This window comes from Muntiacus reevesi, chromosome 5, assembly GCF_963930625.1.
Source record: "Muntiacus reevesi chromosome 5, mMunRee1.1, whole genome shotgun sequence".
NCBI classification, from domain to species: Eukaryota; Metazoa; Chordata; class Mammalia; order Artiodactyla; family Cervidae; genus Muntiacus; species Muntiacus reevesi.
In genome coordinates this window covers 123941302-123967342 of record NC_089253.1, presented here as the reverse complement: position 1 = coordinate 123967342, position 26041 = coordinate 123941302, and the positions used below count along the sequence as shown (strand labels likewise).

The window sequence follows — 26041 nt, the reverse complement described above, 5'->3', positions numbered from 1 at the left end:
GACTGGAGCTTAAAGACTGAGGAGTCGTCAGCGTCAAGGACAGCCAGAGGAGTGTGAAACTACTCCTAAAGGAGACCTTGCGATAAGAAACGTCACTCTGAGGAACTGGAATCAGACCACAAAAAATCCTAGCTTCTCAGCTGAATGCTGAGATAATGCAAATAAAGTGTAACCACTCTGAAACTGAGAAAACCCTCCTGGATGAGGTTTCATTAACCCAAAACAGAGAAGTATAAGGTTTCCGCTCCCTCTCAGAAAAGCAGCAGCTCTTGTTTTCTAAAGACTGGCTGGTGCGACGGATACAAATTTGTAAGACAGCTCCCTAAAAATGAGAGCTGCTCTATAACTGAGCGTTTATGAGAAGGCGCTTCGTCAGTCAGACTGAGTGTCTGGGCTCAGATCCTGCTGCTGTCACTTCTCAGCTCTGGCTTCTTGGACAGGTTACCTGAATGCTCATCTCTTGGTTCCTCATCTGTGAACTGGGACAATCACAGTGCCTACTTCACAGGACATGGAGGACTAAGAAAGATGATGAACGTCAAGTGCGAGGCGTACACGGGCACACAGTCGGCGGTCACCAGAGACTAGCTGTCTCTAGCTACTAGCTCTCCTCAAACTGAGAAAAATCATGCTGAAGACTTAATGAAAACGCACACTGAACTATTTCATTAGCAAAATTTATAATTATAGTGCTTACTGATGTTTGAATATAGGTTTTTAAGAAATCAAAACTAATTTTTCTTCTATCTAAACTGGTCATCTCTATTTCATAATTAAAGTATTATTATGAAATATAATATTCTGGTGAGAATAAAAATAGAAAAATAACTTACTGAAAGAGATTTACTATTTGGTGGTCAAGTCAGATTTCCTATTTACTATTTGGTGGTGAAGCACACACACTCAAGGGAAAATATTTATTCCTATATCGCCTTACTGGCTACTCAAGAACAAGATTCATGGAACATTTTCCCTTGTGAAGAATTTCAGAGAAGATTGTTCTTAGGAATCAATCAGTAGGGACTAGAATCTGTATTTAATGGTATAGCGCACCTATACTCAGAAAAAATCGCATCCATGCACTACAGAAGTTCTTCAGTTGATTTTTGTGCTTATGTAATCCTTAGTAAACATCCTCATTTCGCTGCTGGTGGACAGTTTAGAACTCAAGCATGAAAGTCAGGAGTGAGGGGGAGTGGCACCCAGGGCCTCGCCAGCCTTCCGCTGCCCCTCTGGCTTCCCGATCCCCCCAGCCCCACTTCCTTGGGCCGGTGAGAGACAGAAAGCGGTCTCTGGAAACGCTCTCCAGTGGCTGGGCTCCGCGCCAGACTTCCCGGATCTCCAGGGCCCACAGTCTGGAGTGGACTGAGCCGAGCGCCCAGGGTCACGGAACAAAGAACTGAGCTGTGTGCTGTGTCCCGCTGTGCTCTCCCGAGGGGCACATGCACACAGATCCCCAAGGCTGCAGCCACAGAGGCCTACGGTCTGGACCAGACGATCCACGGTTTCTAAGTGGCCGGCCGCAACATCTTCCTGAAGATAATGCCTAGAAGGCATATCAGGGAAACCAACTTTTAATCTTGAAGTCGTGTGGTTCTCCCAGAACTTCTGGAATGTGCTTGGTGCTTTAGAAACGTACTGCTCTTTCTACAAACCAAGACATCTCGCATTTAAGAGGGATGTATTTTCGATCTCTCAACATTGTGGTGGACTTCTAAGTTACACGTCTGTTTCTGAGGGTGAAAAATATTTAAGTGGTCAAACCCCCAGAGTTCACCCAGAAAGATCTACTCTTGAAGTCAAACCAGAATTGAATCTGTTAATAGTTTAGATTCAGTAATGAGAGGGACACAGAATCTGTCACTTTTTTATTACACAAAAAGTATCTTCTAAAGGTCAGGCCAAAAGGAAATGATTCTTTCAAAAAGATGACTTTATAATACAAATAATTTACATGTGTCATTCATACTCGCTTTTACTGACATTATTAAAACCAGTACAAATCTATACCCACACTTTCTTCTTACCTGGTTACTGCAAGTCTGCAAGTACTGACAGACCAGTTTACACTTTAAATTATCTTTAAAGCTGCTAATCCAAACTTTGGCTAGATTTTTTAGGTCTTTCTATTCTGCACTATGATCAAAGACCTTACAATCCAATCTCCACTTGTGACTAATGGAATTACATGAAATGACCGTACCAGCATGACACAAACAATACAATGACACTCTACGATGACATCTCTGGAGAGTGAGCTGAAGAAGCTGGGCAAACTTACAGGAACCAGTTTCCAAAACCATTTGGAAGGAGACTTCAGAGGAGGCAGCAGGAGAAAAGGGAAAGTGAAAGGGAAAGTACATCAGCATTTTTTAAAATTAACAAGTTACAGTAAAGCTTCTGTTACTGGAGCTCCAAGTTTACAGTTCTCAAAACACTTTTTGTTTTTTCTCAAAACACTTTTAAACTGTTAATACTTGAAAATTTAGCTTAAAATATAGAGTTTCCTAGTGATAAAGATCACCACCTTCTCCCCACCAACTCCGCTCCCAACATGGATATGCGTTTTTAGGATATCCTGGACCTGCTGCATACTTTGGCAGCAAAGAACTTTATTTCACAGCTCCGGAATCACACATCATATTAAAAAATAAAATATATAACACAAGAGGGAGTAGAGAGATTCCAGGGCTGGACTTGCAACCGCTGAAATTCTTAGACATTAGGAAGCCAAGTCTTTGTTCCCAAAAGGAAAAGAAGACTGTTCCATAAGTGTATGGATAAGAGCAAACAGTAATGTAGAATTGAACATGATGATAATTTCCCTTAATGATATAAAGAATTTCTTCCAATTAATGGGAAAGAACAACAGTTGGCAATTCCTATCAATATTTTTATAGGGTCTCTAAAGCAAGTAGCTACTAACACAAAGAAACTATAAATGTTATTATTTTTACTATCCAGGGGTGCCTCAAAGAATATAATTTTATGTCTTCAAGAAGATTAATAAACTCACAATTTCAAATAACTGAATAATTTGTGATTGTTTATATTTCCTAGCACCAGTCTTTTTTTGTTTTTGCAGCCTTAAATAAATATTTGTTAAAATGAACCAAACTAAATGGGGTCTGAGTTAAAATTTGTACTAAACTTTTGTGCAGAAAGTTTTTCTTACAGAAATTAACAGTAAAAATAAGACTAACTGGAAAAATAACATAAATAACATATATTTAAGAACTTAAAAAATCTGAAAAAGTCATCTTAAGAATCAGAAAAATATCAGCTTCCCACAAAGAGATAACATTTCCAATAAAGTTTTCTTGCTGCATCAGAAGAGTCTGTCACATGTGTTTTAACCTCTTGTTTAACCAAAGTCTCTGGCGGCTGCACCTGTAACAGCCGAGAAAAGCACACAGACAGGGCAGGGGGCCCTGAGGACTGTCCGGGTCCCGGTGACTGACAGCATGTCACAACGGGGGTCTTCCTGTGTTTGATACTAGAAGAATCCATTATATAGAAATTACTAGGGACTATTCAAAACAGGTGATAAACAAAGGAGTTAGTCTGTATTTCTTGTAAAATATTCAGTACATGAACTTTTTACTAATCCAGAAAACTGTGACACAGCTCCCAATGACTGGAGCTGGGAAATCTGAGCAACAAGTGAACACCACAGACTGGATTGTAGCCCCAGTACAGACACACACACACACACACGAGTCCAGATTGCGAGTCCAGATTGCTACAAAAACTGACTGAAGGATGGAAGGAAGTGGCCAGGACACAGTCTCCCTTAGAGGAAAGTTCCAAATGATGCAGGTGCTTGACCCTGTAGGGAGGGAGCTTAACTTCTCTCTCCTGCAGCGTGGGCTGGACTGAGTGACCCACTTTCAAAGAAGACAGTGCTGATGGGGGAAATGGAAACTTGACAATGAAGGACGCGACTTTAATGAACCAAGTGATCACGCGGACACCATCAGTGACGCCGTGTTCATGTCACGTGCTCCCTGATGCGAAGAGACGAGGTGAAACCACCTCTGTGATGTTCTTCTCTGAAAGCCCATGCACCAAATCTCATCACAAGACACAGGAGACAAACCCCAATTCAGGTATGCTGGATGGAACACCTGGGCAGAACACAAACCGGTGGGATCTAAAAAAGTCTGTGGTTTAGTCACTGTTAATAATGCACCAGCGTTACTTTCCTGTTGTTGACAAAAGGGCCATGATTATAATAATAAGATGCTAACACTGGGGGAAACTGGACAAAGTTGTACTGTCTTTGGGATTGCTCTGTAAACTAAAATTATTCCCCAATACAGTTTATTTCAAAAATAAATACACACAAAATTAGATGAGGGCTATCAAAAGGTACAAATTTCCAGTTAGTTATAAGATAATAAGTAGTAGGGATGAAACATACAACATGGTAATTAACACTGCTGCATGGTACATATGAAAACTGTCAAGGTAAACCCCAAGAGTTCTCATCACAAGGGAAAATGTTTTTTCTGTTTCTTCAGTGGTGTATCTCTATGAGGTGATGGAGGCTCACCAAGCCTATTGCGATCATTTCACGACATGTGTGAGTCAGACCATGATATTGCACACCTTAACCTCATTCAATTAGATCTCCATAAAACTGGGAGTGAACAAATGAATAAGTGAATAACTATGGACAGAAATATATGCATTTAAAATAACGATCTATCAGTTCATACAGGTAATAAAGAGATGACAGGCGGATAAACAGATGAGCTCAGACTTGCTTATAGTATAACCCTAACTAACAAACATGGAAGAGATGATGGCGCTAGAGTATTACCATTTTGTAGCCACCACAGTAAAAGTAACTGAAGTAGGTGTCACCCACAAATGCTAAATCTAGGATGCAGGGAAATGCTGAAGAGGAAGAGGGTATTTACAGTCTCAAAGTATCTCCTCTCAAATTACTACAAAAGGGAAAATAATAACCACGCAGTCAAAAAAACCAAATGATATCTTAACCAACTGATCAAAATTATTTTCATCTAACAGGGGCAAATGGCTATCATGTGCCTCTGGATACAATCTTGTGAGAAGGAGACACTTCACGTCGTATCTCAGTCTTAAAAAGCACAGCTTAATCTAACTGCAAGGAAATGCCAGTAAAAATACCAAATTGAAGGATATTCTATGAAAATGCCGTGCATTCTTAAAAAATGTCAAGGTCACAAAAAAGAAAAGCCGAGGGACTGTTCCAAATTCAAAACGATGAGAAAGATACACATTTAAATCCATTATATGATCTCAGACTAGATCCTAGTGTAGAAAAAAGTATAAAGTATCGATACAATTGGGATGACTGACAAAACTAAAACACAGGCTAAAAGTCTGATCAAAGCACACTGCTGACACTAAGCTACCTGTCCTGCGGCTGTGTGAGTGAGCAGTTCTGTTCTGGGGAAATACCGAAATATTAAGGGTGATGGGCCATGATGTATGAAACCTGGTTTCAAATGTTTCAGAAAAATGTATGCACATACATATTTGTGTGTGCAACATGTAACACAAGGGCACACATGTAAGCATAGGAAATGTTACAAAATGTTACCAAAAGGGCATACAGGGTTCTTGCAAACTATCCTTGCAACTTTTTCTAAGTCTGAAATATTTCAAAATAAATGTTCTTAACAAGTTATATTAAGTCCATACCAATCCAAATCTTTGTAGGGTCTTGTGTCCAAATGCATAAGACTGATTTACAAAGCTATTAAATCTAATTTTTACAGTCCTCTTAGACAAAGATTAAAATCATGGTATTAGGTTATCTAACTCATATATAAGTCACTTCAGACCAAATCATCTTTATAAAATATTCCTTGGAGAAAAAAAAATCATGGTACCATGTCTGAATTTTTAAAATGTTTAAATATATATATATACACATGTGAAAGTTTATGATAGCCAATTACTTACAATTTTCACTAACCTTTCATTTTGAGTCCCTTACGTTTACTACATGTAAATTGAGCATCACTTTAGTCACAGAGTTTAGGAGCCACTCATCCAAACTTTTAGTTTTGCAGACACAGGAGGTAAGGTCCACGGCAGGGAAGGGCCCCGGGCAGGGCAGTGGCAGCAGTCTCCTGCCCAGGACCAGGGCCCACTCCCCGCAGCACGCGGGACAAGCCCTTAAGCGAGAGAGCCCTGGCCGTCACGTCGCGGGCTTTGACCCGTGAGAGACTGCTAAAGCAGGGCTGCCAGATTGTGCAAATAAAAATACAAGATGCTCATGCAACTTATACCAAAAAACTATCTAACTGAAATTCACAATTGAGAATCAAAAGGAGTAGCAGAAGCCAAAAGAGAAACTTGAAAGAAAATAAAGAAAATAACATCAGTAACCTGTTTAATCAAAACATTTGCCTAGGACACTATTTAAAATGCCTCCCTCTTAAAGCACCACCCAGTCCAACAATCAGAAATAGATGGTCAGATGATGGTCTAATAATTTACTGAAATGGCTTTGGAATTTTAATTTTGGTCCAACACTAATAATATACAGTACAAGTATCCCTCAACAGAGCATATATTTTACCCAGAAGATAGATATAGAAAGAAGCTTCATAAAATGAATCCTATTGAACATCTGAGCAGAGAATCGCTAGACAGGACAAGAGATCAGACAGTCCCCATGCAGCACCCCAGGCTCCGTCCACAGGAGGGAAGTGACAAACCCCAGGCTTCTGCCTTGAGAGCAGCAGCTGAGGGGGCAAAGGGCATGGTGGCCTCTTACCAACGGCACAGCAAGGAGAAAGAGCAAACCACTCGACCTCTCTTCCCTAAAAGGAGAAAAGGTTGGGGAATTTGCTTTGCGAGAATGAAAATCAAGAATACAGTGATTCTGTTTGTAGCCATATGGCTCGAAAGCTGACATGCCCATGGACAGTAAGAGAGCGAGACTTGCCGACCTTGTCCGTGCGTGGCCGTGTGTTTGCTCAGGACCCCTGTCCTGCACAGTGAAATGCTGTGACATGAACACCTCCCCACACACCTTAACAATGAGAACAAGGATAAAATTCATTTGAAAATGAAGGTACTGCACCCAGCACATGGCACAAATCAGTCTATGAAACAGAAACAGGCTCACAGACAGACACCTGAGCTGCGGTTGCCAAGGGGACGGGGGTTGTGGAGGGGTGGACGAGGGGCCACGTGCAGGATGGGGGGGAACAAGGTCCTGCCCCACAGTGCGGGGGACTGGATACTCAGGGTCCTGCGATAAACCACAATGGGAAATAACAGATAAAGCATGTCCATGTGTGTGACAGGGTCACTGCTGTGCGGCGGAATTTAACACAACATTGTAAGTCAACTGTATTGCAATAAAAAATTAAACATAGAAAACAAAAGGGAAGAAAAGAAAATGAAGGCACAAATGCTGTGTTTGTGCTAAATAAAAATATGCACTAAGCCAAATATTTAAGCGAATCGCACTCAGGATGCTGCTGAACGTGATTTCTGATCAGAGCTGGGGCAAAACAGCAGACAGGAGTAGATCCATCTCCAAGGCAAGGGTTTTTACGCCTGAGGGCAGGAGAGGGCGAGCGGGGCAGTAAAGGGCTGGGGAAGGCAGTGGGTGGGGCCCACCTCCACTGGGGAAAGGTCAGCCGCGGGAGCAAGAGGGCGAGAGCGGGTCAGGTGATCCCAACACCAAATTCAGGCAAAGCTGCTGGTCTTGGGCAGAACCTCCCTAGCAAGGCTGCTTACACACAAAGCGGCTCTCCCTTCCCCTCCTCTCACAGAGCATCAGTGGCCAGCAGCCTCTGTCCAAGATGAAGAGAAGTGCTGCATAATAATTAAGATACTCAAAATAACCCAAATGGAAAATAAAGTCTCTGAATAATAGAACTTCTTATACCCCAACTGAAATGCTGAACAGTAAGTTTCAAGAGCTCTCCCTGTAACACATTTTAGAAAGTGTAAGATATACTATATGGCAGGAAATACACTTTAGGTTTCAGTATACAACAAACACACAGGTCTTCAGAGAAGAAACTTGTAAAAGCCTGTTCAAGAATTTTTAAAGAATAAATCCACGTCAGTGTTTCTTCTTCTTCACAGAATAACCATGTGTACAACTTACAATTCCTGGAATAATTTTAGAGGCTGGTCTTATTACAAGTCACTATACGGTTGATACATTGGAAATTGTTTTCTTGTTTCATAACTCTACCAAACAAAGGCAGAACCATTATTTTTGCCATAAGAATCTCAGAAACTCAGCTCTAATCATTAACAATCTTTCCTAAACATCATCATCCAGCTTTTAACGTTCATTCTGCACTTCTACTTACCTGGCATTTATGGCAAGGTTTCCTAGGTACAGTTAAGATCACCAGAAATAATCTGATGAACACAACGATGAACATTTCCCCAAACAGCACACACATGTGAACGCAGGCCCTCATAAAGCACTCTCTCCCCCTTAGGAACACGTACGTACCTTCTGACCGCCTGGAGCTTCCACTGCGTGATGGTCTTTCAGTTTCTGCTCCTGTTCCATTATATCCTTCAAATGTTCATTCACCTTAAAATATGAAAATATTAATTTTAATTTATAGTCAAATGTAACAATAAAATAACACCTACTTAAAATGCCTGTGTTCAGATCTCTGATGTCAAATATCAGGCCCACTCAAATGAACAGAACCTCTCATCTTCCCAACAAGAAAAAAGTATTTTACAGTATTTACAGATGTTTTGTTTGAAATCCTAAAATTAATTCATTACTTTACCAAATACTTGCTGAGTACCGACATGTTAGGAGCTAGCTAGAGTGCTGGGAAAAAAGGTGCTTGATAACTTCAGTTTTCATGCTTGCTGTAGTTTACACTCAGCCATGCCTGACCCTCTGCGACCCCGTGGACTGCAGCACACCGCCTTCCCTGTCCTTTGCCATCTCCTGGAGTTTGCTCAAACGCATGTCCACTGAATTAATGATGCCATTCAACCAGCTCATCCTCTGCTGCCCTCTTCTCCTTTAGCTTAGGAAACAATACAACTATTTTTCTGTAAAAATTTTCACAATCTCTTTTAGGACTAATAAGTGAAAACTATTTTCCTTAAAATTCACGTTTTCATTATCAGTAGAAAACACTTTGTTTGGATTAAATTCTTAACCTGTGATTTCCTAGGCATGTCCCTGGATCATGAGTGGGGTTTAGTGTGGTCACAGGTCACAGTTAAAATACATGAAAAACTTTTGTATATAGGAGCTTCTCAGGGAGAAGATCTAACTTATCAGATTGTTCAAACAGCCTATAATTCAAGATGACTAAGAAACAATCTGTCAAGTATTTCTTGAGAATAGTTTAGATAATTTCAGATTTTGAGTTACTGATGTTAAAGTCATTCCAACAACAATAAATAAATCCTCAAATTAACTAATAATGGCAATCTAGAAAATATGAATGCTGTTATCAACCATTGTAAACTAAATCAATGATTTTTAAAATTCTGTTGCTTGAAATTCAGTTCTGTGCTTGTAAAAAAGGACTGGAGCATTTTAATTTAGGATAAACTTAGTTAGCAGTTGCTAACAGTCTTCTCTACCCACAACTCTACGCGAGGCGTCACAAGGAGTTAACAGCACACACACGTGCTTTGGTGTGTAAGGCTGCTGCATGCCAGATCTCAGAGCATCGACTCACTCAGCTGTGTAAAACACTCTTCCTGAGAGACGGCAGAAACAGAAATGAGCTGGCTCTGACTCGGAATCCCCCACTCACAAGCTAGGACCTGACTTGTTGGTATCTCTGAGCGTGGTTGCTGGTTTGAAGGAAACCTACTCCATGCGTGGTCTGGGGGATGATGGCTCTGAGACGGTCCCCAGGGATCCCGGTGTGTGCAGGGCTGAAAATCTGCTTCAGACCCACCGTGGTCGATGTGCTTGCTTCCACTGAGCACGAGCTCTTTGTGCTCTACACAGAGGCCAGGGTCCCAGCTTCCCGGAACCAGCAGAACCACGGCCTCATCCAAGCAAGTCTCGAGGCCCAGCAGAGGCCCAGAAGCCAACGAGAGGCCAGTGAGGCCTGCAGCCTGATTCGGGTCTCCCACCTGACAGCTTCTTCTTCTTTCTCTAAGGCTCAGCTTTCCGGCACAAGCCTTTCTAACTACATTATTTATTTATGGTCTTACACACGTCACTCAAGCAAACCTAAAAATCGTCTAATTGGCAATATGAAAAATTTATTTCATTCCTGGATGCAAAAAAAATTTATGCAGCACCCACAGAGTATATTCCCTACTCAGGAGTGCTCTGAATTTTGTACTAATCTGATATCAACTAGATTAACCATAAAATGTAATGATAGATATTGCAGAATACATAAAATCTGTTTCTACCATTTTAACCATTTTTTTTTTTTTTTTAAAGTCTAAAGGGAATGGGAACTGTTAAGTAAGACTGCGTGACTTTAATTTGCACTTTGACTTAAAACAAAAGAGTAGTGGAGTCTGTCTGAGTCCGATTGGGCTGCTACAACAAGAATATCAGAGGCAGGTGGCCTGTGAGCAATGGAAATGTATTTCTTGGATTCTGGAGGCTGGGAGGTCCAAGGTGTCAGCAGACTGGGCCTGGCGAGCCCGCTTCCTCACACGCAGAAGGGGCAAGGTGGCTCTCTGGGGTCTCTCTCATGAAGAGAGCAACCCTACTCCCACGTGAGGGCTAGCCTTCAGGACCTCCGAACACCAGCACATTGGGGGTCATGAGGTCAACATACAACTCTGCGGGGGGCACAGACTTTCAGTGCAGAGTGGGGAGGCACGGTGTCCATGGTTCTAAGACCGCTGCTACCCAGGGGAGCAGCCACCTTGTTGATCCAGTACATGACGGCGTCCTCGATGTCGTAGGGCAGGTCTGTGGCCTGGAAGAAGGCCGAGTACTGCTGCGCGCAGGCGGCCACCTTCTCCACGCTGACCATCTCCACGGTGTAAGCCATCATGAGGGTGTCGATCATGGCCAAGTGAGCGCTCTGGAGACAGACCAAAAACCACCGTTAGAATCACTCTGAGAGACGGCTGCTTTTATACTGTTAGATGTTACTAACATTGCCTAACAAATGGGAGCGGAACTAAAGGCTATGAACAATAAGCCTTGATAAGAGCATACAGGGTACACACAGGCCAGGGGTGAGCTCAGGTAACCCAACCAGTTTATCACTCAGATGCTCCCTGAGGGTCTCCATTCAAGGCGCTCATCATCTCCTACTCAGAGGAGGCTCCTTGTCCTGCTTTTCCTGGTTTTTGAGAAGGTCACGATCATTTATTTACTCAACAACACGACTGCAGACTTCAGCATCACCTCTGAGCGAGCTCTCTCTCGTCCGCAGGGAGCCGTGTACAGACTCCACTCCTAAACTGCCCTCGAGTCTCGCCTCCTTGTCTGCCCACCTCCATTCCAGCTCAGACACCACCACTTCTCACCCCAACAAGGCAAAGAAGCCCCTGCTTTTCCCGCCTGCAGCTTCCTCCCCATCCTTTGCATCTATCACAGGACTGCTACTCTTTCCTTTGCTGCTGTTTTTCAAGAGGGGTAGTTTCATACAGAAATGTTACATTGGGGCGAGGGCAGGGGGAAAAGGTCTTAAAATTTCCCAACATTACAAACTTCCTAAAGTCGAAAGCTCCCTGTCCCCCTCCTACTCCCCAAGCAGTGTCCATGGTTTGGAACGTATTCTCACCAAAAACTGTACTCCCCCACCCCCCAGGTAGACACTCACACTGCCTCCTGCCCTTTGGCATCGTAAACACACCACCACCCTGTATTTCTCCAGGGATGACTTTCACTGCGGGCTGCTGGGCCCAAGGGCAACCACACGTGCAGTTCTGAGAAACAATCACGAATCTGCTCGCTAGAAGGGTGGGGCAGCTTTCATCTCCCCCCCAGAGTGTTGCCAAGGGTGCCTGTTTCCCCGCATTTTTGGTCAACATCAAACATAATGCACTTTTAATCATCTGTTATCCAGTCTGGAGGTTAAAAACCTTCCCCTGTTCAGACAGCACATTTCTCTGATTAATGAGGATGGGCATCTTTCCATACGTTTAGCAAATATTTGTATTTTTTCCTCAGAAACCTGCCAGCTCATACCTCTGGCTTATATTTCTCTGTGAGAAGGTCACCTTTCCTTCTGTATTTCTTGATCTGCAAGAGCTCATTACTTATTAGGTGTCATTTAATCATCAGATACCTTTTTCCAGCTTATCTTTGGCTTTTCTACTTTATTTGGAATGTAATATTATATTAAGAACCAGAGATAAAATTGCCAACATCTGCTGCATCACAGAAAAAGCAAGAGAATTCCAGAAAAACATCTACTTCGGCTTCACTGACTACGCTAAAGCCTTTGACTATGTGGATCACAACAAACTGGAAAATTCTTCAAGAGATGGGAATACCACACCACCTTATCTACCTCCCGAGAAATCTGTATGCACACTCAGAAGCAACAGTTATAACCAGACATGGAACAATAGGCTGGTTTCAAACTGGGAAGAGTATGTCAAGGATGAATATTATCACTCTGCTTATTTAACTTATATGCAGAGTACGTCATGAGAAACGCTGGGCTGGATGAAGCATAAGCTGGAATCAAGATTGCCAGGAGAAATATCAATAACCTCAGATATTCAGATGACACCACCCTTATGGCAGAAAGTCAAGAAGAACTACAGGGTCTCTTGAAGAAAGTGAAAGAGGAGAGTGAAAAGGTTGGGTTAAAACTCAACATTCAAAATCTAAGATCATGGCATCTGGTCCCATCACTTCATGGCAAACAGATGGGGAAACATGTTAACAGTGACGGACTTTATTTTCTTGGGCTCCAAAACCACTGCAGATGGTGACTGCAGCCATGAAATTAAAAGACAAGTACTCCTTGGAAGAAAAGCTATGACCAACCTAGACAGCATATTAAAAAGCAGAGACATTACTTTGCTGACAAAGGTCTAGTCTAAGCTGTAGTTTATGTAGTAGTCATGTATGGATGTGAGAGTTGGACCATAAAGAAAGCAGAGCACCAAAGAATTGATGCTTTTGAATTGTGGTGTTGGAGAAGACTCTAGAGAGTCTCCTGGACAGCAAGGAAATCAAACCAGTCCATCCTAAAGGAAATCAATCCTGAATGTTCATTGGGAAGACTGATGCTGAAGCTGAAGCTCCAATACTTTGGCCATCTGATGCAAAGAACTGACTCACTGGAAAAGACTTCGATGCTGGGAAAGACTGAAGGCAGGAGGAGAAGGGGACGAGAGAGGATGAGATGGTTGGATGGCATCACTGACTCAATGGACATAAGTTTGAGTAAGCTCCGGGAGTTGGTGGTGGACAGGGAAGCCTGGTGTGCTGCTGTCCATGGAGTTGCAAAGAATCGGACATGACTGAGCAACTAAACTGACTGAACTGAATATTATATTGCAGAGAAGGTCTAAATATTGAATATTTACTTGGTAAAACCTGCCAATCTTAATGTTCTCCTCTATGATTGCAATTTCTCCCAAGTTTACAAAAGGCTCCACACTCCCCAAGAATATAAGAAAAGTATACTTTTTTTTTTATTACCTTAAATCCACGTGGAATGACTTCTGAAGATGTTATAAACTGGGGACTAGTTATGTTTCCAAATCAGAGATGCCATCATCTCATGCTCCCATAAAGTCGACTTCATCTTCTACACAGTAAAGTCTAAGCTCCTTAAAAACGGGAGCGCTCTTTATTAGCTGGCTCCACCCACCAATCCGCTTCACAACCTGCATTTCCCTCCCTTCAGAGCAGCCGTGGCAGAGCTCCGCTGTCCCCACGCCTGTCGCCCGGCTTCCACCCCACCCTCCTCACTGCAGGCAAGTTCTGCTCCGGGTCTGTCACCCTCTCTGACTCCCTTTCCAGCTCTTTCTCCCTACAGAGCGAGGACAGCACCCTGCAGGGCGCTGTTGCACTAGCACGAAATCCTCCTTTTCTCCCAGTTTCACTGAGATGTCACCAACACAGCGCCCCGTGTGAGTTGAAGCCTGGACACACAGCACTGCGAGATGGCGAGTGCACGAGCCTCAGGACGGGGCACCGAGTCCTGACTGAGTCCCGGCGTGGCCTCGGACGCACGCGGCTAGTGAGCGCCGCAGACTGGCTGGCCACAGGACGGGCTCTGGCTCCCTGGTGAGCGAGCGAGACTCCAAGGGCAAGGGCATCTCCGGAGCTACCCTCGCATCACCTGTATCTGACACAGCGCCTGGCAACAGACAGGGGCTGAAGGAAGGAGAGGCGCTAACCTACTGCTCACTGTAAAGAGGGAGGCGTGAGCTCGGCTCTGGAGGTCAGGAGGCAGGCTTGACTCGGGGGTGGGGGACCAGGGCATTGAAGACTCAGCAGTGTTGACGGGAGGGCAGGGGCCTGTCCGAAGCAGCATGCTTGATAATGGCCAACAGAAAACCAGTGCTGACTCAGATGCTGTGCTGAGTACTTTACTAACATACCAGCTGTTCCATTTCAAATCTGTTCTGAATTAAGACTGGAGATAACATACACCTTTTCTAACCCTTAAAGCTTGGAAGGAAGCATCACTCATGCTCTTAACGTGAGGAAGCAGAAGCTCTGAAAATTAATGGTCTGTCCCAATCCGTGCGCTCCTTCTACTGTGTCATACAGTTGGCAGAAATTAAATCAGCTAGTGAGGCAAGAAAGATGTTCTGGAAATGATAAATAGACATCATACTCAAGAAAGAAAAGCAAGCACATGAACTTCAAGTTGTATTTTCACACACTCCACCTCCCTGTCAGGCTGCTACTGTCCGGGGACCCTGGGTCTTCCCTCAGACTCGGGGGGACTCGGTGTCCACCCTGTGTGCCCTTCACGCAAGGGTTTACGTGCCCTCTCTGCCCACCTGAGCCCTAGGGGGCGGGACCCTGTCTTTTTCAGCTCTGCTCCCAGCACAAGGGCTTAACAGCATTCCAAAGCATAACTGTACTGAACAAACAGTGGAAAAACATCTCAAGAGCTGTAAAACCATTCACATCCTCTTCACTAAGACTCTTTCTCTTGGCAATTTATTCCACAGATAAGATTTAAGAGAGAAAAAAAGACCTGCATGAATGAAATTGACCGTTACTCAATTATATGCAAGAAGAAAGGAAGCAATGGTACAACCACAATGAAGAATTCATGCTCTCCTAAGCTACTTAACAACAGGAGAAAATGTGCTCAACACAATACGGAGTGGAAAAAGCAACACCTGTAATAATTTTCATAAGACAAACATGCACATGGGGAGACATACGTGTGTGTACATACACATCCTGAATACACCTATAATATACATAAGACGGGAAGAGAAAGGAAAAGAATAAAAGTAAAACTTGCTTAGACATGACCCTATAATAATATGCAGAACATTACATAAAATCACTAATATATTTTCAGAACAAACTTCATCTCACTGATTACTTCAAAATACTCCTAAATTCAAGAACAAATTTAAAAATTATTCCACTACTGTGCTTACAGACATTTCCATAAGATGTTCACCTACTTTTAAACTAAGAATCTTCAAATTTGAGTATTATTTTTTTACCCCTTAACTTTATAATGTGGAGAAGTAATTTAAAAATTGTGTATAACAGAAACTGTATACATAATGAATCTAGAAAAGATCAACAGTGAAAAATAAATGGTAGGCTACAATCAATCCATCTGGACTGATTTATGTCTCTAAATTAAATACACACGTTCAATATTTTACCCCAAGAATTAAGGCCAAATAGTAACAGCAGCCTGTTTGGCCTGGAGAGTCCCAGGGACGGCAGAGCCTGTGGGCTGCCGTCTACGCGGTCGCACAGCGCCTGTGGGCTGCCGTCTACGCGGTCGCACAGCCTGAGTCGGCAGCCGCCGCCGCCGCCGCCCCGAGAGCGGCGCTCCAGACCGCGTGTCCAGCGGCGCCGCGAGACGCGCGGTCACGGGCCAGAGCGGGGAACGGCGGCGCGCACAGAGCGCCAGGGGGCGCCCGCCCGCAGCCCGCGCACCTCCGGGCGCTGCCGGAGGAGGCGGCCACCAGGGGGCAGCGCAGAGCCGGCCCGGGAGCAGCGGCGGAAAGGCTGGGTGCTTCCTGCATCTCAGTGAAAGGCGAGGACGAGGCCCGGAGCTCACGGAGCCGCTAGCAGCTTCCAGAGCTGGGTTAAAGGGTCACGTTACCTCCGACCAGCGGGGTCTGGACAAAAATCAGTCACCTGCATGCATCAGAAATGAAGGTTAAGGCTGCTAAATAAAGAGCACTGAAGTGCTGCTGGCCAGACGGTTGCTAACGAGCCTCACAGATGAATGAGACCCAAGTTCTACTACTTCACGGCTCTTGATATTCTTTTATCAGGTGCAGATACAGGACCAAAAGAATGTTTCCTGAACTGAACTCCAGCCCTGTGGCACAGTGGCCAGTGCCTGGGCCCACGCCCCCTGCAGGGACGAGGGGGAGGGGGGCAAAGTTAACAGACCAAGAGGAATGCTGAGACCCGGAACGATGCTGCTAAGATGGTTCACAGCACACACACATCACACCAGTGTGCCAAAGTTAATTCTGGTTCAGAAAATGAAATTTTACACATCGTTTATTTATATAAACAAGTTTACCATAATTTTCATTTATCGTTAACTTACACACAGACACAAGGAAAACAGCACTTAAAGCCCTACTGAGACACCACTTCCCACCAGGAAGGCTGTAATTAAAAAGTCAGATAATAACAGCCACCAGCGAGGACGTGGGGAGGCAGGAGCCCTCGTGCTCCGCTGCGGGGGACGTCACACACGCAGCCGCTGTGAGGGTGGCGGAGCCTGGGGGAGTGCCACGCAGCGTTCTCGCGGGCGCAGCGCCCCCGCCCTCAGCTGGACGCAGAGGGAAGCAAGACGCGCTCACACAAAAGCGGCATTACTGCAGTAGCCAAACAGCAGCAGCGGATGACCGGGTAAGCAAAAATGATACATCCGAGGTATTCTGAATGGAATGTAACTTGGTAAAGACCGACAAACACGGGAACCTGGTAAACAATGCTGAGCGCGCGCACACACACACACACACACACACACACTCTATTACTCCATTTATATAAAATGTCCAGAACGGAGCACTGTAGAGAGACACAGAGCAGGTCAGGGGTTGCTCGGTGCGGGGGGTGGGGGGAGTGCTTCTTTCTGATGAAGCTGTTCTCACAGGGACTGTGGTCAACCACTCTGAATACACAAGCCAGTGCACAGGACCCCTGGAAGGCATGAACTGCACGCTCTGTCAGACACACCTCAGCTGCCCGCCCCAGTCACATTAACTGCTCACGCCCCGTGCCCTGGGGGCTCCCCAGCCAGGGCGCGGTGCACGCGGGACGCACGAACTGTGTGCCGGCTGCTGCATCTCAGCTGCCCCCCCTGTCAGGCGAACCTCTGATGCTCCCCTGCCTCCTTTCCAGTGTGAACACCTATAAACCACCGCAGCGCTGCGGCAGGCAGGCAGCCATATCCATGTGTTTGCAAAGTGTCCTTCAAAGGACTTCAAGGTGAAGCAAAACTGACTTTTTTAGACAGCCTCATATTTTAGACATTGTTAAAAAGTGAATTAAACATTTGTTTATTACCATAAGTTTGCTTTCTATATAAATTTAAGTACAAAATATTTATGTATGAACTGATGATAAAAATAAATATACTAAATTAATTCTAGTTTCCTCCCACAGATATTTATGTTCACTTTCTTAAGGCACTAGCTAATTCTATAAAAGGTATACATGGTTTACTTGAAAAGATTATCATTTATGATCTTTCTTAGATAACCTTAATTATTTTAATAGCTAAAATGAGAGGTTGCTATAGTTGGTATGAGAGTAGAAATGTTCCAGAGAAAATTTATTTCCAATCATAATGTCTGTCCTCCTGTATGACAAGATCTTAGCACACCAAACGCTCAGCCTGTCGTGGGAATCCACAAGCAGCCAACAGTCACGGCTCGGCTCGGCACTTTCACTTCCACGGCCCTGGGTTCAATTCCTGGTCAGGGAACTAAGATCTCACAAGTTTAAAATGAAACAAAAAACAACTGGCCTATCAAACATAGGCTAGTCCTAGGGGCAAAAAGCACTGGCCTTCAAACAAAGGCAGAGCACCACTGAGTGGCCTCCAGACAGAGGCTAACCCGGACGGAGGCAGAGGACCGCCGAGCGGGCCCCGGACGGAGACAGAGGACTGCCAAGTGGCAAAGGGCTGAGCTCTGACTGCGGCAGGATCGGGGCTGTCCCAGACACAGCAATGCTGCACCCACCCTCCAGCCTGTACGAGACATGGACGGGGCGGTCACTGTGCTACACCGCGGGGAACACGGGCTACCCCTGGGCCCTGGCGAGGGAGGCGCCATCCAAGAGAGCCAAACCCTTCACATGACATTTGCTTGTGACCACACTGAACTGACACTGCTATTTCACCCAGACCTACCGGGTCAGACATGTGAAGAAAGAGAGAAAGGCAAACCGTAGGGTCACCAGCAGGTAACTCAGCACAGTGACACCCGCTCAGCGGCCATTTAATTCTGCCTCAACTGGACAAGTACCGCGAGCCTTGTCTAGTGCAGGGGTAGAGTGTGATCCCTGGTTGAGGAGCGAAGATCCCCTATGCTTCGTGTGGGAAAACAGAAGCAGTACTGTAACAAATTCAATTAAGACTTTAAAAATGGTCCACCTCAAAAAAAAATTCCTAAAAAAACATATTATTCAAAACAAACAACCTCAAAGGGCAAGTTGCTGACGCTAACTAAGGCTCTGTCAGGCGGACACAGACAGGAAGGGCAGCCAGTAGCAAATAAACACGGTAAACAAAGGAAGTGGCTGCAGCGGCGGTTCTCAGTGTGGCCAGCCATCAAAAATCACGCACCTCCTGGCCCCGAACCTCAGAGGGCCCAGGCCAGCCTCCTAGCAGGAATCTCGCCTCCACAGCCCTTCATCGCAGCAAACTGACCGTGCCATCGCCCCAAAGCCAAGGCCAGCGGGGGCTTCGGAGAGCCCACCCCCTTCCCGGGCCTGCACCTCCTCCGGTCCCGCAGCGCCAGTGACGGCAGGAAGAGCGCCGGTGTTCAACCCCGACTCCACACCCGCGACGTCATCCCGGACAGGGCCCTCGGTGTCCTTGTGAACAAGCGGGGTGACCGAGGCAGCCGCCGTTCCCATGAGGAGGCGGGCCGCCGAGGGGACGAGAAGGTGCCGGGACGCGGGCCGGCGGAGGGGGCACTGGGGGCGGCGCCACGGCCCGCCGAGAGCTGCATGCGGCCAGCGCTGCCCTCGGACGGGGCCCTGGGCAGGCGCTCGTCGCAAGACTGAGGCCGGGTGTCAGTTCTGGGTGACTGAGGACTCCTGCGATACGTGTATGTTCTTCCAGCACTCAGTTCCTCAGTCGTGTCCGACGCTGTGTGACCCCATGGACTGTAGCCCTCCAAGATCCTCTGTCCACTGGATTCTCCAGACAAGAGTAGGTTGCCATTTCCTACTCCAGGGGATCTTCCCGACCCAGCGATCAAACCCATGGCTTGGCAGGCGGAATCCTCACCATGGAGCCACCCGGGAAGCCCTGTCTCTACCGCAGTGTGTTCAGACGAGATCAGGTGCGTTCAGGGTGGTGTGGCTGGGGACGGCCTGTGTGTTCCTACATGATCAGGGTGCAGCAGCCCCCCTGGGATCTTGAAGAAAGGGCCTAGAAGCAAGAACACGATAAATGCACCTGTACCCAGATCCTGGTTTCTAAATAACATCTCCTCATTAAAATAAACCCAAGCCTCTTTAGAAAACAGCTGATTCCAAGTCAGAGACAAAAAAAGCACAAAGGAAGCTTGGAATATCTAGTTGTGTCAGAAAGAAAAAAGGATTTAAAAACTGTCAAAAGGATATAGGAGCCGGCCTAAAGGGGCACCCACTGGCCAAACACAAGCCTACATGAGTATAAAAAAGATGAATGACAAGAATGAATTACAACACACTCAAAAAAAAAAAAAAAAAAAGAATCTATGAGTGCACAGTGACAGTCACTAAGGGGGAAAGGAGGATGGGAAAGCTCGTCTTCACAGAGCAATGCTAGGTAGAAATGGACAAGGAATGAGAGAATTCTTAAATCACAATATCACAACCACCAACGCAGTCACTGATTCAGGCATAGCCCACCCCAGAGATGCTAGAACCAGAAGAGGGAGCATCACTGGGGAGCATAACAAGCCAATAAATGTCAAAACATCAGCCCACATGACACCTCCATGCTTCAAAGGAAACGTGGTCACCCTCAGAGTCTCCAGTAACGGGACACGATGAGACTGATTCAACACCACCCTGGTGTATAACACACACTACCTACCCATGTCATGGAATTCATGTCCTATAACACACCACCTATTCAGGTCATGGCATTCATGTCATGTAACACACACCACCTACTCATGTCATAGCATTTATGTACATAACACACACCACCTATTCACGCATGTAACACGCACACCTATTCATGTCATAGCGTTCACATATATAACATACACCACCTATTCACGTTTATAACACACACACCTATTCATGTCATAGCATTCACGTATATAACACACACCACCTATTCACGTATGTAACACACACGCCTATTCATGTCATACCATTCATGTATATAACACACACCACCTATTCACGTATATAACACACACGCCTATTCATGTCATGGCATTCATGGATATATAACACACACCACCTATTCACGTATATAACACACACGCCTATTCATGTCATAGCATTCATGGATATAACACACACCACCTATTCACGTATGTGACACACACGCCTATTCATGTCATAGCATTCATGTATATATAACACACACCACCTATTCACATATATAACACGCACACCTATTCATGTCATAGCATTCACGTATATAACACACACCACCTATTCACGTTTATAACACACACGCCTATTCATGTCATAGCATTCACGTATATAACACACACCACCTATTCACGTATGTAACACACACGCCTATTCATGTCATAGCATTCACATATATAACACACACCACCTATTCACGTATGTAACACACACGCCTATTCATGTCATACCATTCATGTATATAACACACACCACCTATTCACGTATATAACACACACGCCTATTCATGTCATGGCATTCATGGATATATAACACACACCACCTATTCACGTATATAACACACACGCCTATTCATGTCATAGCATTCATGGATATATAACACACCACCTATTCACGTATGTGACACACACGCCTATTCATGTCATAGCATTCATGTATATATAACACACACCACCTATTCACATATATAACACGCACACCTATTCATGTCATAGCATTCACGTATATAACACACACCACCTATTCACGTTTATAACACACACGCCTATTCATGTCATAGCATTCACGTATATAACACACACCACCTATTCACGTATGTAACACACACGCCTATTCATGTCATAGCATTCACATATATAACACACACCACCTATTCACGTATGTAACACACATGCCTATTCATGTCATACCATTCATGTATATAACACACACCACCTATTCACGTATATAACACACACGCCTATTCATGTCATGGCATTCATGGATATATAACACACACCACCTATTCACGTATATAACACACACGCCTATTCATGTCATAGCATTCATGGATATAACACACACCACCTATTCACGTATATAACACACACGCCTATTCATGTCATGGCATTCATGTATATATAACACACACCACCTATTCACGTATATAACACACACGCCTATTCATGTCATAGCATTCATGTATATATAACACACACCACCTATTCATGTATATATCACGCACACCTATTCATGTCATAGCATTCATGTATATAATACACACCACCTACTCATGTCATGGCATTTGTGTCTAAAGATTGCAATCTGAACCTCATCAGGAGGAAACAAATCAGATAAATCAGGATTAGGGTATATTCTAGAAGCCAACTTGCTTGCATTCCTCAAAAATGTTAATGTCATGATTTAATAATAAAATAAGGGGGGGGGGTAACTGTTCCAGATGTGGAAGAGCAAAAACGGCAGGACAACAACAGAAGCAGATGATCTCTGATTGGCTTCTGATCCGAAAAGGGTTAAAGAAAAGCTATAAAGAACATTTTGGGCACAATAATTGGAGAAATAAGACTACGGATTATGTATTAAATAATAGTGTAGCAACATTTAAAGTCTCAGTGTAACCTTGGTATTTTGGTTATACAGAAAAATGTCCTTGTTTTCATAAGATACTGAAAGGAGTGTGTGTGTGTGTGTGTGTGTGTGTGTGTGTGTGTGTGCAGATAGAGAGATAAGAAAGGAAGAGCGAGGAGAGAAGCAAATATGGGAAAATCTGAGTGTCAATTATTCTTTAAGTCCAGAAGAATGAAAAGTTGAAGAAAAGGCAATTTAGAAGCAAACAAAACCATATTCATTTTCCACAGACCTGAGGAAGTACGCTTACACATGCAGCCTTGTATAGACTACACTTAAGTCAATTGAGGTCTAAAGATGAACATACAGATCTTATATTGATATTTTTATCTCACAAAATACTGTGTGCAGAGTAAACTTTACGTGATACTCAGCCTAAACAGGAACTGCTGTACACACACAGAATAAGCTGTTCCTGTTTACCTTTTTAACACCTAAGTAATTGTTGGTGGCTTTCTTCTCAAACCATATCTCATAAAGAAAGCATTCCAAATATCTGTTTGTCCATTAAGCAAGTCATCAGATAGGAACAGGGGAGTGTACAGCCTTCATGGAGTTCTCATCAAGCAATACTTACCAGTCCTTTTGCTACCACTGGATATAGAAACTGAGGCGGTTTCGATAAGCCAAAAAGAAAAAAATAAAATCAAGTGAAAGTGAAAGTCACTCCGTTGTGTCCGACTCTGCGACCTGTACAGTCCATGGAATTCTCCAGGCCAGAATACTGTAGTGGGTAGCCATTTCCTTCTCCAGGGGATCTTCCCAACCCAGGGACCGAACCCAGGTCTCCTGCATCGCAGGCGGATTCTTTACTAGCTGAGCCACCAGGGAAGCCCAAGAATACTGGAGTGGGTAGCCTATCCCTTCTCCAGTGGATCTTCCTGACCCAGGAACTGAACCAGGGTCTCCTGCATTGCAGGCAGATTCTTTACCAGCGGAGCTACCAGGGAAGCCCCCAAAAATCAACATCAAAATCTTAAAGAATGACATGCCTTCAGCTGAGGTCTCAGAGCAAACACAGAAGCCCCTGTAGCAATCTGCTGGTACACGGAGCGCAAGGACACAAGTGCTCTCCAGTTAGAACACCATCCAGAGGAGGCAGGGCTCTGCAGCACCGCTTCCAGGAACAAGTCATGCCGCAGAAATGTTAGGATCTGAAGTGACAATAAATTTTACATTTGTAGTCATTATTCTGCTTTAGTATACATTCAGTAAACACTTTTAGAACAATACATACTTAAATATATTATTTTGAATTAATTCATACACTAATATTCAGTTTAGGAAAGACTCAGGAAGAGAAAACAGGACAACAGAAATGGATCACACTTGCTAAAGTTTACCGACCCCTTATCACAGGTCAAGTGCTGCATGAGATGCTCCCCGGCTGAATCTAAAGAGTCCTCGCCATGTGCAGGGCAGAGGGCAGGGTCCTTCCTGACACAGTTGAGAGACTGGAGCCAGAGTCTCAGAAGCAGTCCCAAGTCAGACAGCAACATACTGCTGGCCGAGCCTGTCCTGCCCTGCAGACACAGGGCTCCACCGCCACGAGGCTGCCTCACAGAGCTTCTCTGCTCCTTTCAACCTTAAATTCCCATTCCTCACAAGTTTTTTTTTTAATTAAGCTTTTTATTAAGTAATAATTACAAGTTCACACGCAATTGTAAGGAGTAACAGAGACGCCATGAAGGCCTCTCCCAACCGTAAAGTCAAACCAAGAGACAGACAATGATACAGTCAAATCGTCACAAGGGCCTCTTACAGCCAGTCTACTTCCCTCCAGCACCTCCATCTTGTTAGACCCTGATCTGTTCTCCATTTTTGTAATTTTGTGCTTTCAAGAATGTTACACAGATATCATTGATAGCTTACGGTGAATGATGTTGGATTCGTGATCTCTGATGAAGAAAATTTATCTCCGGGACTAGGGACCAGTCTTCATCACTCAGAGCTTTTGTGAGCAGAAAATTTTATTACAGCGAACAAGGACAAAGAAAGCTTCTGATATAGACATCAGAAGGGGGACAAAGAGTGCCCCCCTTGCTAGTCTTATCAAGGCCGTATATACTTTTACCAGGCCCACTCCCACAACATATATCTTCAATTAACAAGATGAGAACTAACAATATATATAGAAAGGTCTTATCAGACCCACACTCATCTCACATGCTAGTAAAGTAATGCTCAAAATTCTCCTCCAAGCCAGGCTTCAATAGCACATGAACCGTGAAGTTCCAGATGTTCAAGCTGGATCTAAAAAAGGCAGAGGAACCAGAGATCAAATTGCCAACATCCACTGGATCACAGAGAAAGCAAGACAATACCAGAAACATCTACTTCTGCTTTATTGACTATGCCAAAGCCTTTGTGTGGATCACAACAAACTGTGGACAATTCTTCAAGAGATACGAATACTAGACCACCTGATCTGCCTCCTGAGAAACCTGTATGCAGGTCAGGAAGCAACAGTTAGAACTGGACATGGAACAACAGACTGGTTCCAAACTGGGAAAGCAGTACATCAAGGCTGTATACTGTCTCCCTGCTTATTTATCTTATATGCAGAGTATATCATGTGAAATGCCAGGGTGGATGAAGCCCAAGCTGGAATCCAGATTGCCGGGAGAAATGTCAATAACCTCAGATATGCAGATGGCACCACCCTTATGGCAGAAAGCAAAGAGGAAGTAAAGAGCCTTTTGATGAAAGTGAAAGAGGGGAGTGAAAAAGTTGGCTTAAAACTCAACATTCAGAAAACTAAGATCATGGCATCTGGTCCCAACACTTCATGGCAGATAGATGGGGAAACAGTGCAAACAGTGACAGACTTTATTTCCTTGGGCTCCAAAATCACTGCAGATGGTGACTGCAGCCATGAAATTAAAAGATGCTTCCTTCTTGGAAGAAAAGCTATGACCAACCTAGACAGCATATTAAAAAGCAGAGACATTACTTTGCCAACAAAGGTCCATCTAGTCAAGGCTATGGTTTTTCTAGTAGTCATGTATGGAAGTAAGAGTTGGACTATAACGATAGCTGAGCGCTAAAGAATTGATGCTTTTGAACTGTGGTGTTGGAGAAGACTCTTGAGAGTCCCTTGGACAGCAAGAACAAACCAGTCAATCCTGAAAGAAATCAGTCCTGAATGTTCACTGGAAGGACTGATGCAGAAGCTGAAGCTCCAATACTTTCGCCACCTGATGCGAACAACTGACTCACTGGAAAAGACCCTGATGCTGGGAAGAACTGAAGGCGGGAGGAGAAGGGGATGACAGAGGATGAGATGGTTGGATGGCATCACCGACTCAGTGGACATGAGTTTGAGTAACCTCTGGGAGTTGGTGATGGACAGGGAGGCCTGGCCTGCTGCAGTCCAGGGGGTCGCAAAGAATCAGACAGGACTGATCAACTGAACTGAACCAGACCCACTCCCACAACACGCCTCTTAAGGTAACCAGGGCGGTTAGAAGGTTCTTGTTGAGAAGGAGAAACACCTCCTTGAGAAGGACACACTGTTGTTATATAATCATTCAGTTCAGATGTTATTTAATCATTCTCACAAAGCTTAAGCAAAAACATACCCTTGAGCAGATGAGTTGTTTTGTTGTGTAATCATCAGCTCTAGGCTTAAAGAAAGCTAGTCTTAAAGACTGTCATAAGAACTAAGAGTTTAAGAAAAAACGTCATATGTGACCAAGACAAAGCAACGCAGAAAACAGC

The 26041-nt window shown here is 44.4% G+C and overlaps 1 protein-coding gene across 2 annotated transcripts in view; it reads right to left on the bottom strand.

Annotated features, from left to right (window-relative positions):
- The window catches only part of CAMSAP2 (calmodulin regulated spectrin associated protein family member 2), a 92041-nt gene that overhangs the window by 25989 nt on the left and 40011 nt on the right, over positions 1-26041 (bottom strand). The window contains exons 3-5 of one of the 2 annotated variants that reach the window (XM_065936342.1): positions 10857-11018; positions 8489-8572; positions 2282-2314 (exon numbers count right to left, since the gene is read on the bottom strand). In XM_065936342.1, coding sequence (XP_065792414.1) covers positions 2282-2314; positions 8489-8572; positions 10857-11018 — 279 coding nt within the window. The remainder of the gene's footprint in view (positions 1-2281; positions 2315-8488; positions 8573-10856; positions 11019-26041) is intronic. The other variant, XM_065936341.1, reaches the window with a different exon arrangement.